The sequence below is a fragment of the Rhinolophus sinicus genome, chromosome 10 (genome assembly GCF_057876585.1).
Source record: "Rhinolophus sinicus isolate RSI-liver-muscle chromosome 10, RSI-T2T, whole genome shotgun sequence".
NCBI lineage: Eukaryota > Metazoa > Chordata > Mammalia > Chiroptera > Rhinolophidae > Rhinolophus > Rhinolophus sinicus.
The window spans coordinates 13,484,306-13,500,501 of record NC_142510.1 but is presented as its reverse complement, the minus strand read 5'-3'; the positions used below and the strand labels follow the sequence as shown (position 1 = coordinate 13,500,501).

At 51.0% G+C, this 16,196-nt stretch overlaps 1 protein-coding gene across 1 annotated transcript in view; it reads right to left on the bottom strand.

The window, feature by feature from the left end:
* The window catches only part of LOC109442785 (CREB-binding protein-like), a 30,864-nt gene extending 20,593 nt beyond the window's left edge, over positions 1-10,271 (bottom strand). Inside the window, 9 exon segments of the mRNA XM_088801503.1 lie at positions 1,465-1,534; positions 1,725-1,794; positions 2,426-2,546; positions 3,868-4,023; positions 4,930-5,003; positions 5,672-5,781; positions 5,893-6,053; positions 7,553-7,624; positions 10,221-10,271. Of these exon segments, the coding sequence (XP_088657629.1) occupies positions 1,465-1,534; positions 1,725-1,794; positions 2,426-2,546; positions 3,868-4,023; positions 4,930-5,003; positions 5,672-5,781; positions 5,893-6,053; positions 7,553-7,624; positions 10,221-10,271 (885 nt within the window).
* Between the last annotated feature and the right edge of the window lie 5,925 nt (positions 10,272-16,196).

The window sequence follows — 16,196 nt, the reverse complement described above, 5'->3', positions numbered from 1 at the left end:
CACGCACGCGCTCACACTGCCCTGCCCTGTCCCCTCAGGGGGCCTGGGAGAAGTGACAGTCCAGCAGCGATGGCCTTATGGACCCAGACCGTGGCTTAATACGACTCACCACTCACAGGAAGCCTGGCTCCTTGGAGGAATGAATAATTCCAGGGGTAGGAAATGAAGCAAGCAAAACACAAGTGAGCCTGAAAGACCTTGTGCCAGAAGTGGAGCCCGAAGGGGACATGTCAGCCTGAGGGGGCACCCACTGGCTAAATCGGGGACAGTTCGGCCATCAATCAATCAATCAATCAATTGTGACAGTAACCACTGAATAAAACAGAAAATCACTTCATACAAATTATAGATATTAAAAAATAACACATAAATGGACACACTGAAAATCTGACAAAGCAACACACTATTCACAGCCACAAAATATCACCCCGCATATGATGTGCTGATTACAAGGTGAGGGGTGCATCCACACAGAGAAGGCTGCAGACACCCCCTTAATCAAGTGTCAACGTGCAAATCATAGTCACAGGACACTCAAAGGCAGGCCCCCCTGGCAGGATATCGTCATTTTGTGCTATTCGGCCCCTAACCACGAGGAAGTGTCAGAAAACCCAAACCAAGCGACAGTCTACAAAGTCACTTAGCCTGACTTTCAAAAGCATCCAGGTCATGAAAGGCAGAAAAAGACTAGCACTCGGCCAGCCTGAGCGGGCTAGAGACAGCGAAAGGCACGTGTGACTGGCCTGGCCCCTCTTGCTCCAAACCACATGAAGACACAAGTGATGGTTCGTGAACGGGTCCGAGAGAGAGGTGGTGTTCCACCAGTCATGTCCCTGAGCGGAGGCTGCACTGCAGCAGGGGGACAATGTCCTTGTCGCAAACCCTCCCTAAGATATTTGGGGAAGATGGGGCATCCTGCGCACAACTTCCTCTCAAAGGGTTGAGAGAAAAATGAACACTGTACACATTTCCACCGTGTCTATAAATTTATGATGTTTTCAAACACTTCATTTACGGCTCTTTCCTCATCAAGATGAGTCTCAGACAGACAATCTAGGCCCTAAAAGCCACAAGCAGCAATGAAGTGGCCGGACACACCCTGCCTGGCCTCGGTGTTGGGGACAGAGCGTATGCCTGCGGTCAGAAAATGTGGGGTCAAGTACAGGTTCACTCAGCGATTGGTGGGACCTCTCTGTAACTCAGTTTCCACAGCCATCACATGGGGACCTAGTGGTTCCCACCTCAGAGGACCCCGAGGGCTGTATATGAAGGCTCAGAAAATTTCTGGGTGAGAATAAACACTCGGTAATGGGAACTACTGCTACAATCAAGTGTGGACCACGAGAGCCGCAGCCACCTCAGCCCACAGGGGTCCCAAGAGCGACATCTCCTAGAGGGTCTGGTGCCCGGCCCTTGCCTCCTTCATGCCATCAGTGACCTTCCGAGACCAAGGTCAGACGTTACCCTTGTTCTGTGGCTGTCCTTCACCTTGTCCACCCCAGACAGCATGCCTGGGCTCTCATCTGTGGCCACCCTGGGGTCGGGTGGCAGAGGCTAGCCAAGGGAGGAAACATATCCCAGCACTGGCAATAACGTTCCTCAGTGGGTCAGTCCCCAAGCGCTGTTTATAAAACTGTGCAGCAAAAGCACGTGACCTGCATGCGTCCTCCCAGCTCCCTGCAGGGCTCAGCAGGTGCCCACGCCCCTCCCTGCCCGCGGCTTACCTGATCAGAGCGCTCTCCTGGAGGAGCTCCCGGCTGAGATTCAGGGGGATGTCCTCACTGTCTACCACACCTGAGTGAGACACAGGCCGTCAGGACCCGCAGGGCCCTCTGCTTCCCTCCAGGCTTCCACTGTCCCTCGCAGCCCACGTGACATCAAACCACATGAGGGTCAGAGGGAAGGACAGAGGGAAGAGACACAGCGGGACAACACTGCCCCTGCCCCTGCAGGTCCTGACGTCCTAGAACCTACGCAGACAGCCTAGGTCACGGCATGTGATCAGAAGAAAAGCAGGTTAAGGCCATGAGCCTTTGCCAGGGACGCGTCTAAGATGTCAGCATCCGGCTAACACTCTGCAAACCACTTCCTAGATTTTATGTCGTGGGCTTCTTGCACATTTGTGTGCTATGACGAATGAAAAGGTTTACATGCTGAGTTCCTTATTGAACTGTCATCTCACTCAAACGCAAGGCAATTCTTTTATATCTTTAAACACTAGAAGAACTCAATGCAAACATGTCCGTCTGACCCCTCCCCCAAAATCAACCAAGGCCAGTGTCTGGAGGGCTCTGTGACCACCAGCCGGGGTTGCTCCCTGACCCTACACTAATGCAGTCAGGCACCCCAGGCCACCCGCAAGGAGCCGCTCCCATCGGGGCTACAGGCCTTCAGCCCACATGCTGAGCACGGCGTCGCCCAGTACCTCTAATGAAGCGCAGCCATTTGGGCAGGACGTCGGCGGCCTTGGTCTGGATCAGGACTTTGCGGCTGTACAGCGAGACGCTGGAGCCCAGCTCCCGGCTCACATCAAACATGGATGGTTTCTGGAGGCGAGGAAAGGGCAGTGTCAGAACCCACACAGAACCTACCAGGTCACGGGGGAACCCTGAGGAGAACTCTGAGAACCGCCCTTCCCAACGCTGGCCCTGGACTGGGAGTTATGGGGTGGACGTGCGGTGCTCCAGAGGCAGACGGGCCAGGCCAGGAGACCACCCATGTCTGTTGTTTAGAAGCCCAGGGAGGACCCCACACGATGGCTTTCAGGGGGGCCTGCGCGGGCAGCTGCTGCCCTGCCCAATCCACTCCCCCTGAAAAAGGAATACTTGCATGAACAGAACCAAACCTGCTAGGGGTCAGGGGTCGGCCAAGTATAACCCACAGGCCAAATCTGGCTCGTCACCTGGTTTGTGTAACCTAGGATGGCTTTTCCATTGTTAAATGGTTGGAAAAAAGCAAAAGGCCATTTCCTGGTATGTGAAACATAAATTCCTGTCTATAGCATCCTGGACCACGGTCCGCTCGTTGGTTTGGCGAGTCCGTGGTGCTTTCGTGCCACAGCGGCAGAGCTCCAGGGCTGTGTGTGGCCTGCGCAGCCCAAAGCAGCCCGTCTGGCCTCCACAGAAATGCCTGCCGACCCCTGCTCTAAACCATGCTTCTCAACCTGCAGTTTACACCCGTATCACACTGGGATCTTGCTCAAGTGGAAACTGATTCAGGAGGTCCTGGGGGCCCAGATTCTGCCTTCCTAACAAGTTCCGGGAGACACGGGTGCCGCCGGTGTGCGGTACAGTGACGAGGTGGAGAACGGCCCTTTCCAAGGCAGGTCACGGGAGGGGCGCTAAGAGGCTCCAGTCACATGAAGCCAGGAGGCTGGGTCCAGGCCTGAGCAGGTCTCCCTGTTGCAGACTTCGTCAGAGCCTTCAGTGAGCCACCGTGAGGCAGGAAGTCTTGGGGGTGGGGGGAACGGCAGTACGTAGAGCGCACAACTCATCTGAGCACCGCAGAACCCCACCCCACTGCAGGGCTTGGGGACGCGCTTGCTGGAGACAGAGGCTGCTCCAGGGCCCTCCCTGCAGGCACCATGAGCCAGCACCCCATTTACAAAAGCCAGGCCTACACGGCCCAACATCTCTGCTCCCCGCAAAGATGGCCCTGTAAAAACACTCCCTGCCTTAACACTCTGCGCTCACCCACCCAGAGGCACAGGCTTTTCTTTCACTATGATGTTGCCAACTTCAGTTTTGTGATGTTTTGCTAAACTGTCACCATTGTCACCATTCGGGGAAGGTGCCTCTGGTGATGGCAAATGGTCGTGGTGGGGGACGTCCCCAGCTCAGGGAGCAGCCGACGAGCCCCCGTGCTCACCATGTCCGGCACATAGAAGATGCTGCGGATGTTGAGAGGGGCGTCTGTCTTGTAGTGCAGGGTGTAGCGGGGCTTGTCGTGGGCCTGTGCAATGTAGCGGTAGAACTCCTCGTGCTGCCACTCGCCCACGTCCTTTGGGTCCATCATCCAGACGGCCTGGAATGGAGATCCACGGGGCATGTTATGTTTCAGTCGCAGCCCCCCAACCGCACCTGGAGTTGAGCTGCTGGCCTTGTGGCGCCTGGGTGCTGGTGGGCCAGGGACTGGCCTCCTGGGACAGACTAGGGCGGTGGCCTCAAGCACGAGCCCCTCCCTCTGCCTCCAGTCCCACCAGCTCCAGTGCTGGGGGAAGGGGTAGCCCAGAACGATGGGGGTGGGGGTCACGGAGAGCCACACAAGGGCTCTGAGAATAAGTGCCTCCTCCCAGTGTAGTGTGTCCAAAAGGGCCAACCAGCAGGCAGCATCTGGACGAGCCCACAAGACATCACGAATCTGGAGACCAACGGGCAAAGGGATAAAGAAACAGGGCCCAGCCTTCGATGGACTATCATTCAGCCATACAAAGGAAGGCAGCACTGATACGTGCTACACGTGGCTGCACCTTGAAGGCACTGTGGTACGAGGCCGGACACAAAGGCCACGCTGGTGTGAAATGTCCAGAAGTGGCCAATCCATAGAGACAGGAAGCAGAGACTGGTTGCCAGGGTTGGGGGGAGGGAAACGGGCGTGACAGCTGATGGGGAGTTTCTTTTTGGAGTGAAGAAAATGTTATAGAATTAACTGTGGTGATGTGTGCATGAGTGTGAATACACTAAAGACCACTGACCTGTACACTGTAAAAGGTGAACTGTGGTGTGTGTGTTACAGCTGGTGCATGCGGGTGAGGTGTGGAGGGGGCGGGGCCGTGCCTGCATCACTATCTCACCTCTCCACAAAGAACACCTCGTCCTGGGATTTTGATAGTGTCACCCAGCCCCACCTCTGCCCACGCAGCCCTGGAACGCATCAGCTGGCCTCCATGGCTGCCCGAGCCTGCAGGCCATGGGAGCGGGGGGGTCTCACCTGCAAGGTATTAATGAGCTTTCCATTGAGGTACAAGGGGAAGCTGACGAAGTTACTGTACTTTGTCACCACGTCTGGAAGAAGAAAAACAACGATGACTATAGGGAGCTTCTGGAGACTTGTCAGTGTCATGCCCATGTCACACGTGGGAAGCCAGGGCACAGCAGGGGCACATCCTGCCTGCACGCACTGAGCAAAACTGAACCGGAACCAGACGTCTCATGGACCAGGCCACCATGAGACCATGTCGCATTCTTAGTGACATACATATGGTTTTATGAACTAACAGTGAATCCTGGAAGGCACTTGGCACCTTCGATAAGCATTTAATAAAACATGGACAGAAAAGACCACCACACAGAAGCACCCGCTCTGGTTCTCGGTGAAGCCTGGGCTCGGGCAGGCCGGTGGGGGTGGCGGGGACGGCGACATTTGACAACAAAGGCAGGTGACGAAAGGACTGTGTGTGACCCCAGGTGAAGAAGACAAAGCGCTGCCCAAAGGGATGAAGAGAGAACAAAGCTGACTTTGTCGACAGTTTAGAGGCTACACCTCAGCTCCTGGTTCCACACGAGCCAGGAGGGATTCTGTCCCTGTTGGGCCTGGGCGGCCACCCCGGGAAGCTCCCCCGGGTCCCCCAGCTCTGTCCCTGGGTCCCCAACACACTCCCAACCTTATGGAATCTCCTAAAACATGCCAGCAGGAGGTGTCTGGCTGAGCTGGTGCCACGGGCCACACTCACCTCGAACCCGGGCCTCGCTGGCGAACTCTCTGCAGTCTGACTTGAGGTGCATGATGATTTTGGTTCCAGTTCGAACTCCTGAGGCTTCCGCGATTTCAAACGCCCCGGAGCTACGACACACGGGAGAGGGAAAGTGGGCTGCACACATCACTGGTGACAGATCCTATACGGCCCTGGGCAGGGTCACGCACCATGTGTGTGACATGGGGGTTCACACTTACCCATCTGAAAGCCACTGGTAACCAGGGCTGCCCGGGCCGGCCGAGCGGGAATAGACCTCGACTCTGTCAGCCACCATGAAAGCCGAGTAGAAACCCACTCCAAACTGGCCAATGATCTTGCTGCTGGCCTCCGCCTGGTTCTGCAGCGCGTCCAGAAAGGCCTGCAGGGCAAAGGCTGGTCACATGGAGGGCGTCCCTTCCCCAGAGAGAACTGCCATTTGTGACTCCCTGTGTGTGTTCCTCTAGCACAGGCTAAGATCGCATTTAATCCCCAACCGCACTACTTTCCCACCCCGTTTTCCGCACAGAACAACGGCACAGAGCGGTAAGGTGACTTGCCAAAGACCCCAGCTGGGCAGCGGGGGACCTGGGTCTGTATGTGAATCACAGGCTCGTAACCCTGCCTGTGAGCTGTGGGCTTGCGGGTCAAACACCGCGGTGTGAGGAGGCGGCAGTGTGAGTCCCCGGGTGGCGGCTTCTCCGCTGGGATGGCCCCTGAAGCTCAATTCGTGAAGGGAGGAGACACCTAAATGTGTCTTTCGGGCGTTGCCTAGACTGTGAGCGCCGTAGGAGTGGTACACACCAAGCACACGCTTTGCAGAGTATCACACGGCACTTAGGTATTACAACTCATGCTAGCAAAGGTCCTAAGACAAAAGGTCAAGTAAAATGAACCCATTCGTTGCTATGAACACTGTCCGACGGGATGTTCCGCGACGATGGAAATGTCCTGTACGGTCCAATACGGTAGCTGCTGAGCTCATTGAGCTGCCGAGCACTTGAACCACATGTGGCCAGTGCTACTGCGGAATTAAATTTTAAATTGTATTTAACTTTAATTAATTTCAATTCGAACAGCCACATGTAGCTAGTGGCTACTGTATGAGACAGCACAGACTTTCCTTGATAAAAACATAACAAAAAACGTAATGGGAAGAAAAAGCAAGTTTCTAAAAGTAGAAAATTCTGGGAATCGCTTTGGACCAACAATTAAGTGATTTTCAAGCACTTGGTATAAACTGCCATTTTAGGCACCAGGTGGGCCCACAGAAACAAACAAAAAGCATTTATTTGGTCACCAAGCAGAGGCACGAAGGCAGTTGAGGGCCACCGGCCTTAGTCTCGGGCTGGCACAGGCGCTGTGGACACCCTGACCACCACTTGCCTCCCTTGTGAGGCTTCCAGTCCCACCAGCAACCACCCCCCAAAGGCTGCTGCCTCCACGGAGGAGTTCTGAAGAACCATGGGGCAAACTGTGTTGTCCAAGGGGAAGAAGGACATTATTTCTGCTGCCCCTTTGTGCCTCAAGCCTACGCAGCGCAAACAAGCGCTGAGAAATGACTTGGAGAAAAGCACCAGGAGGCAGAAGGACATGTTCCAGACTCAGAAGGACGGACTTTGAACCCAGGCTCGGCCAATTTCCCGCACTGGGCAAAGCACTTATTTAGCCTTTCAATCTATAAAGTCACAGAAACTTCCTCAGAGGTCCCCGTGACGGCACAGTGAAATCATGTCACACGGTGTTCCCAGAGCGCCAACACAGAGCTCGCACCTGAGAACATTCCTACTGAAGGTGACGTCCAGAGTGCCGGGACCCACCACCCTCTCCAATGGGAGCTGCTTTTCCAGGAGAGGGAGAGAGGGGAAGTGGGGGGCTTACCTTTGACCCCGACCTGGCGATTGTTCCCAGGTTGGACACCAACTCTTCCTGTGTCATCCCGATGCCAGTGTCCTGAGGAGAAAGACACACTAAGCGCCAAAGCACCAGCACCTAGGGAGGTGGCACGAGGTGTATGGACAGCAAGTGGCATTAATTATATTTGCCAGGCAGGGCCCAGCAAGTAATACCATGTGGTTGTCAGAAAAGACTTATTCTGCTCACATCAGCCAGGCCTCACTGGAGAAAACCTCACTAGAGGATAGACATATAAACCAAAGAGACAAAACTGATCGAGAAACAAAGCTGCACAGACAGTGCCACTTGACGTTTGACAAAGGTTCCAAGATAATTCGATGGAGATAGGAAAAATAAACGTGCTGAAACACTGGCTAGCCACATGCAAAAAAACAAATCTCAACCTGACCTTACACACAAATGAATCACAGACCCAAATGGAAGAGTTAAGACTATAACATTTCTAGAGGAAAATACAGGAGAAAATCTTTATCACTTTGGAAAAAGAAGATATTTGTTAGGTCACTAAAAGCATGAAGCATTAAAGAAAAAAGTGATAAACTAGACTTTATAAAAATAAAAAACTTTTGCTTTTCAAAAGCTACCGCTAATAAAATAAAAAGGCAAGAAAATATTTGCAAAATGTATTTCTGATGTAGGACTACCATCTCCATAAACAACTCTTACAACTCAGTAAAGATGAGCAACCTGATTAAAAATGAGCAGAAGAATCTGAATAGACATTTCAAAGAAGATATACAAATGGCAAATAAATACATGAAAAGGTGGTCAATAGCATTAATGTTAGAGAAATGCAAATTGAAACCACAAAGAGATACCCTCTAGAACAGCTAAAATTAAAAGGACCGGCAATAACAGGTGCTGGCCTGATGTGGAACAACTGGACGTCTCATACACGGCCAGCAGGAATACAAAATGGGACACCCACTTTGGATAAATTTGGCAGTTTTTTATAAAGTTAAAGACTCACCTTAGAACCCAGCAATCCCACTCCTAATTTACCCAAGAGAAATGAAAGCATAAGTCCACACGAAGACTTCAACGCAAACGTTCACAGCAGCTGTATTCCTAACATCCCCCAACTGGAAACAACCCAAATACTGCTCCATCCAGTGGAATACTGCTCCATGACAGAAAGGAACAAACGACTGATACATGCAACAGTGTGGACTTACCTAAAAGCATTACACTAAGTGAAAGAAATCAGACAGAAAAGACTACCTACTGTGTGATTCTGTTTCTATGAAACCCTAAAAAATACAAAATCCTAGCGACAGAATCAGTAGTTGCTGGGAGTAGAGAAGGGGGGTTGATGACACCATGATCGTCTGAGTGGTTACAGGAAAGTGTACACTGGTCAACAGTCACTGAATTGTACACTTAAACTTGGAGAATTTTACTGTATGTAAAATACACCTCAATAAAGTTTATAAAACAACAACAAAGAAAGGCACACATATACACAGACCAGAGAATTAGTGCACAAGCGAGCACAAGAGACACCCTGAGCAGTTAAACCAGTGGACTTGGTGGAGGCAGGAAGCCTGAACGAAAAATACCCACTCAGAACCCCACTGAGGCAAACCCTGCCACCCCCACAGAGAAGCACACCCACACTTCTACCCATGACCCTGGGAACACAGGCCCTGAAGCAGCTGTCTCGGGAACATAATGTCCCCCTCCAGCCACTGTGATGAATGGAGCCCCTTAGCCTTTCTAACTTTCTGACCAGAACATTTTCTACAGGTCACAACAGCAAGCAACAGTATTGCTTTGTCTAAGCAAAACTGTTCATCTGAACAGCAGGCTGAGAGTAAAAAGGTACCACAGATATTTAGTCACAGGGAAATATGCATTTCAAGGAGAAAGTACAGTGAAAAATATGAAGAGTACCTTAAAAAATTATAGTTTAAAATCGTTTAGATATATAAATAAATGCATCAACACCAAAAACAGATGAACAGATGCTAAAATGTTAACAGTAGTTATCTTAGAGGGATGTGGTGATTTTAAATTTTCTTTTCTACTTATTTGTATTTTCCAAATTTTCTATATTGACCAAGTATTTTCATAGTATATTAAAACAAAAGTTATTAATTTTTTAATTGGGGAATATTGGGGAACAGTGTGTTTCTCTAGGGCCCATCAGCTCCAAGTCGCTGTCTTTTAATCTAGTTGTGGAGGGTGCAGCTCAGCTCCAAGTCCAGTTGCCATTTACATCTTTAGTTGCAGGGGGCGCAGCCCACCATCCCATGTGGGAATTGAACCGGCAACCTTGTTGTTGAGAGCTCGTGCTCTAACCAACTGAGCCACCCAGCTGACCCTCTGGAAGCTCAGCGGCAGCTCACTGGCCCATGTGCGAATCAAACCAGTAACCCTGTTGTTCAGAGCTCAAGCTCTAACCAACTGAGCAACCCGGGCACCCCTAAAACAAGAGTTATTTTAACAGTAAAGATGGTCAGCACGTCATTTGGGGCCTAGAGACGTAACAAAACGGCAGTTCCATCTCCTCTGTCCCAGCGTGTGGAGAGGGCTGCTGCCCATGGGCCCTGCCTGGTCACCTCTGTGACTAGTGCTGACACCAGAACGAGAGGCAGGGATGCGTGCTGCCTGAGGACACAGGAGGCGGTACCTGGATCGTGATGGTGCCTTTCTCAGCATCGGTCTGCAAGTGAATCTCCATTTCTGGCAGCGTTTGGCCTTCAGACACCAGCTTGTGACGCAGTTTTTCCAAGGCGTCACTGGCATTGGAAATCAGCTCCCGTATAAACACCTACATAAATGGAAATAAGATGCTAACACTGCAGGATCTGTTTGGTTAACAGCATTTGCAGCAACTGCTAAAAGTCAGGGGAGAATTTTTAACCGTAAAGACTTTCCACTCTACTGAAAGGCAGTTTCTCCAGGGCAGGTCAGGGAATGGTTCAAGGCGATCACTTCTCCCTGGCACGCTTTGTGTAGCAAACGCTGACTCTACTGTTCCCTCCCGAAAAATCAAGCCTGAAGTTAGCTGTCAATCTGTTCAGTAAACTCAAACTTTAAAAAGAACACTGTGAGAAACTACTTCTTTCCCAACTCTTACAAAATATTTCCCAAACGTCTCTTTCTCCTACTCCATGAAAAAGGACTCTCTGGCTTCCTTTAGTCTGTGGGACCATCAAAAACCAGACCTACCCTGTTCAGGAGGAAAAAAGGCCACGGGCGCATTTACCTGCCAGTGTCTGAAAAGCACCTTTACCTCAAACAGGCCTTCCACCTACAGTGAGACCAGCACACAGGTAAGAGAGGGGAGGAAGTGGGCTGATCTGACCCCAAGGGAACAAGAGCTGGCTGTCAGAGGGATACGTGAATATAGTAATATTAAATGGAACCTGGAAATACTTCCTGAAAAGTCCCTTTTAACTTTGGAATTTGGTGCTTGCATTCTAGCAATAATGAGCACAGAAACATCGATGGCTCATTTGTTCTCTGCTTTTTCCACAGCCTTCACCCCCAGATGAGTTTTCATCTCCTCCAAGAGGACCCTGGTAGCCCCTCCCTGCTCTGCTCCCGAGGGCACAGGGATCTTCCTCTTCCAGCGTGATACCCACTAGACTATGGGTGGTTATGCCCCCATAGAAAGGAACCTCAAAAGGGTCCCTGCACCAATGTCTGGGGACTTTAAAATTACCAGTAAAATTCATGAATTCCCAGCGTCAATCTGGCTCAAAGAATCATCTGGATATATTTATGTAGGAAACCCAAATAGATTTTGGTGAAAATACTCCTGCTGGTAGCTAAACTCAGGACCTGCCCAAATGCAATGCATTTTCACAGCTAACATACTATCTGGCGTTCCCCCAGAACAGTATCAACACAGTTTTGCCAAAAGAAACCTTGCTAGTGCTGGAGTGATTAATAGGTACCGCACCTCTTTCTCTGAGTACAAGGAACGGGCAACAATGTCCAGAAGCTTCTTTGTCTCTGCCTGGAACTCATGTTTGGAAACGGAACCTAGTAATGAATCACAGACACAACCAATAAATTTCTATTTTCGTGCACGACTACATTAGGTAACATTCAAAAAAAGCTTACGGTAATGAGTTTTAAACATTTTTCAAAGGAGTGAACAAAAAAGAAAGAAACCAACTCTCTGGGGCTCTCAGGCAGGAGGTTTAGGAGCAAAACAAACCCAGTGGTTCCCCTCTCTCTCCACAGAGAGGGGTGAAGGGGGAGCACAGCTCTCACCCGCCTCTGGCCAACGAGGCCGCATGCCTGGGTTCTGGGATCCTCACGGGACTGCGGAGGCCGGCACTTCCCAAAGTGTCCAGTCCTGAGAATCAAGCTGGTTCCATAAGCCAGCAGCTAGATTCTATCCTTAGAACAGTGGTTTCTAAATTGATTACTTAGAAAGCAAAACAAGAAAACTTCACTCTCTACTTAACCTAAAACTCACAGAATCTACCGTCGTCTCATTTGAAAGCCAGAACTGTACCCACTTTGGGACTGGCTCGAGACTGCTTCTCGCTACTTCTTAGGACTGAAAGGACAACTATAGCGTGCGCTCCCGCGTTGGCAGGGCCAATGCTGAGTTTCCGTCCTCTTCCATGATTATTAGCAGATGTGCTATGAATCACCACTTAGAAGGTGGCCCGCCGCGAACTCACTGGTGACCAGCAGAGGGGGCAAGACACACCAGGCTGGAAGTCAGAAGTTCCTTGGGAAGACGGAAGCGCAGGATACGTTCATTGTTTTGGGGAACCCTCCCTCCAGCCGAGACCTTCCTGCGTCTGAAGTGAGCGGATGGCTCCATCAATCATTGCTTCTACCTCAAAAACCTGCCCTGGAGAGGCAGCCACAGCTAAGCCTTCCCAGACGGCAGCGCGGCCACGCACCCTGCACGGTCTCCGTGCTGCTGATGATGGAGTGAAGGGACCCCTCCTCGGGGTTCTCAGCAGCCTGTGAGCTGAATGGCCGGCCAACGAGGAAGCTCGAAGCCAGGTTTCGCCTGGGGCTTCTGCACTGGACTGGGGCCCTCCAAGGACATAGAGCTGGCTTTCCTGAAAAGACAAACATGCACAAAGGAGAGTTACCAGGAAAAGGATACCACATTTGTTCGTTCACAGACATATTGTGTAACATCCTCACATATGTCCAATACTAAGAAAGTACCAGAACTCAGGCAAAGCAGCCAGGGCCACCTGATGCCACTTCCCACGGTGAGATCTCGTATAAACTCCCCCAAAACTCAAACATCCCTCACCCCTCAATGCCCACTGTCACCACAGGAGCCTGAATAACGACAGCCCAGCCTAACTTACTGTGTAACTGCCATGAAAAAAAAAAAGGAGAAAAAAATATGCCCCTAAAAGGGATCCAAATTTTAAAATATTAATATTCTGTCTCATCATCTTCTAAAGAATCTTTGTTGATTCTTTTTTTTCCTTTTTCTGTCCCAAACTCAGTTTTTAAAAACTGGTGTAAAAACCAAAACTAGCAAGTGATCTCTTCTCCCCGTAACCAGGAAGGGGAGTCACAGTCTCTCACGTTTGTTTTCTGTTACCTGCTCAGCAGAGAGGACCCAGGAACCATTGCGAGGGAAGGCAGGAAACCTGTCCATTTGACACTGCTGCCCGCAGCCTGGCTGACAGACACATCCTCTGCCTTCACGTGCTACAAACACATGCAGGACCGACCCTGCACCCGGCAGGAACCAACTTTCCTAGCAGCCCCTCGGGACAGTGGCACGCACCAACTCCAGACCGACCGCCAGCCTGGGGACCGGCCTCCGTGAGTACGTGCTTCACGCCCGATGCTTTCAAGGGTACAGGTCAGACATGCAAGCCCCTCCGCGGGCGAGTCTAGACGTCACTGAACTGTGCTTGTCTGGTGTGGAGTACACATGCGGACCAGACAGAAAGGAGTGATTCCGGATGCCCAGAAATACCCTGATGCCTTTAAAACGCAACAGAGTGACTTCTACAGGCCCACGAGGTGTAAAAACTTGCCTTTTCGGTAAGCGTATCCTGTATTTATAAATAACATGATGTTAGCCTTTATCTCTAGGCAGAATACCTTAAAAACATCTATCCCAACTCAGAAAACACTCAATGTCCAAACAGTCTAAAGACCTAATTCTCTGCCTAACTGCAGTGTTCACTTTATCCATACAGCTGAAAACCAAGAAACAAAACCAGGGTGTTTCTTCCGGTATTTAGAGGGTTGGGCGAACAGCACCAGGCCAGGGGTGCTGACGCCCCTGTGCTCCCAGCCGGCCCCCTGGCACAAGGAGACCATATGCGAGCTCCCACGTGGCCTTCCCACCGGGGACAGCGCTCAGACACATCTGGAGACACACGCAGGCTCTCCGCCAAAGGTGGGGGTCCCTGGGCGTTAAAGCACGTTAGCGATCAGGGACGAAAGCAGTGAGCGGGATAAAGGAGAGAAGTTTGAGGGAAGTCAGACCCAGGTTCACCTCAGAATGAGATCTAGATGCGAGTTCTACAAAGAACACTGCGCCTCCAGGCGAACTGACAGGAGGGTAAGGGTCTGGGCCACCAGGAGGAGGAGGATGGAGTCCTCAGGAGACAGAAGAGCAGCCGTGGCCGTCACAGACTGGCGGGTGCTGCCATCTCCACGTGAGCAGCTTCCACAGATGCTGGAAGCACCTCACACATTCTCTCATCTTCTCCTCCTCCTAGCACGTGCCCCCGGCTGCCACACGAATGGACAGAGGTGCGGCCTTCAGGGGTCTTCCTCCAGCAGCGACACGCACGAACACTTCCCCGGTCCCTGCCCCACCTCCAGCCCCGCGGTCCTCCCGTCTAGTCCCTTCTCCCTGCATCCTTCGAGCTTAGTCTCCGGAAGTTCTATTCTCTCTGGTCCATCCCTCAAATCCTACATATTCTTCTGACACCAACTCATTTTATTTCTCCAATTTTGGAGAACTTATTCCTGAACGCAGCCTCGGCAGCTCTAAACGCTTCGGCGGGTACTCCAGACCCTCCACCAAACCACCCCCCAAACCACCGGAAACCTACCCCTTCTGGAAGCCCCAGCCCAACACCCCTCATGGCCCTTGTATGGTCACCAACACTGGGGTGCCCTCACCCCTCTCTCCCTATGCCATCAAGCTTGGTCTTGTCACATAGGGAGCGCTTCCTAAATTCCTGTTCACACCCCCCCGAAACATTAGACAACACATTACACCCTCAAGAAGAGATGCTGAGTTTCCTCGTTGGTGAATTTTGTTCGGAGTAAACTGCCCCTGGTCCACTCCATTTGCATAAAAGCAGCAGAATTTACTCAACTGGTCCTTTACCTCACTTCCTGTCCCACCGTGTTCTGCTAACAGTCCTTTCCTTGCCATCTGTCGTTCGGTCCCTCAGAAAAGAACAGGGTGCATTCCTCCATTGCCCCTCTCAGCTAAAAAAACCCATCTCTACTCCGAAGGAAACCAGAAATCATGTGAAAACAAAAATTCAGAGGCTAACGGCTCAGTATTTTGAGACCCCCCCTAAACTACCTGTTCTAAACCCCCAGATGACAGTGGGGTATATGCTTGATTTATGGCCGGTATACTTTTCCTATTCCCAGTCTTGCACATATAAATATTTTAATCAGGAACGCATCATAGAGGTCATTCCAAATCAGTACATACAGAGCTGCTGCTTCTTTTTAACAAACACGGAACATTCCACTATAATAGAAAAGTATTCAACTAGTGCTTAATCGATGGATGTTTAAACTGCGCCCAGGCTTGGGCTGTTACAAATAATGCTCCAAAGTGCTAGAGAGTTATCTACTGTATGCTCTCCTTCATGTGAGACAGACGGGAATCCAGGAAAATATCTATGTTTCTGCAAAAGAAACAGGAAGCATAAGCCAGAAACGAATGAGATCGTCTTCGTTTCCTGGGGCTGCTGTAACCAAGTCCCACAAACCGGGTGGAAGAAATAACAGCTTTATTCTCTCTCAGTGGTGGGGCCAGAGGCCGAGATCACGGTGTGGAAGGGCTGATCCTCCTGGCTCTGAGGCAGAGTCCGGCCATGCCTCCCCCCCAGCTCCTGGTGTTGCCGGCCATCCTTGACGTCCTTGGCTCAGTCCCATCTCCGCCTCTGTCATCACAGTCTTCTCTTTCCTGTGCATATATCCTCTGTATCTAAATTTCCCTCTTCTTATAAGGACACCAGTTACCATGGATTTGGGGCTCACGTGAACACAATATGACTTCATCTTAACTGACCACACCTGCAAAGACTCTATTCCAAATGAGGTCACATTCACAGATTCTAGGAGTTAGGACCTGAACGGATCTTTTGGGGGCACACGATTCAAACATTAGAAACTGGTTGCTTGCAAGGAGTGTGTCAATTTCCCGTGGCTGCTTGGCAAAGCACCACAGACTGGGCAGCTTAAACAATAGAAATGTATCATCTCACAGTTCTGGAGGCGAGAAGTCCAAAAGCAAAGTGTTGGCAGGGCTGGTTCCTTCCGAGGCTGCGAGCCAGAATCTGTGAGCCTCTCTCGCTGCTTCTGAAGCCTCAGGTGGCTCCTCGGCTTGTGGGTGGCCCTCTTCTCCCTGTGTCGTCCCCTTGTCTTCTCACTACTTGTGTCTATCTCTGTGTCC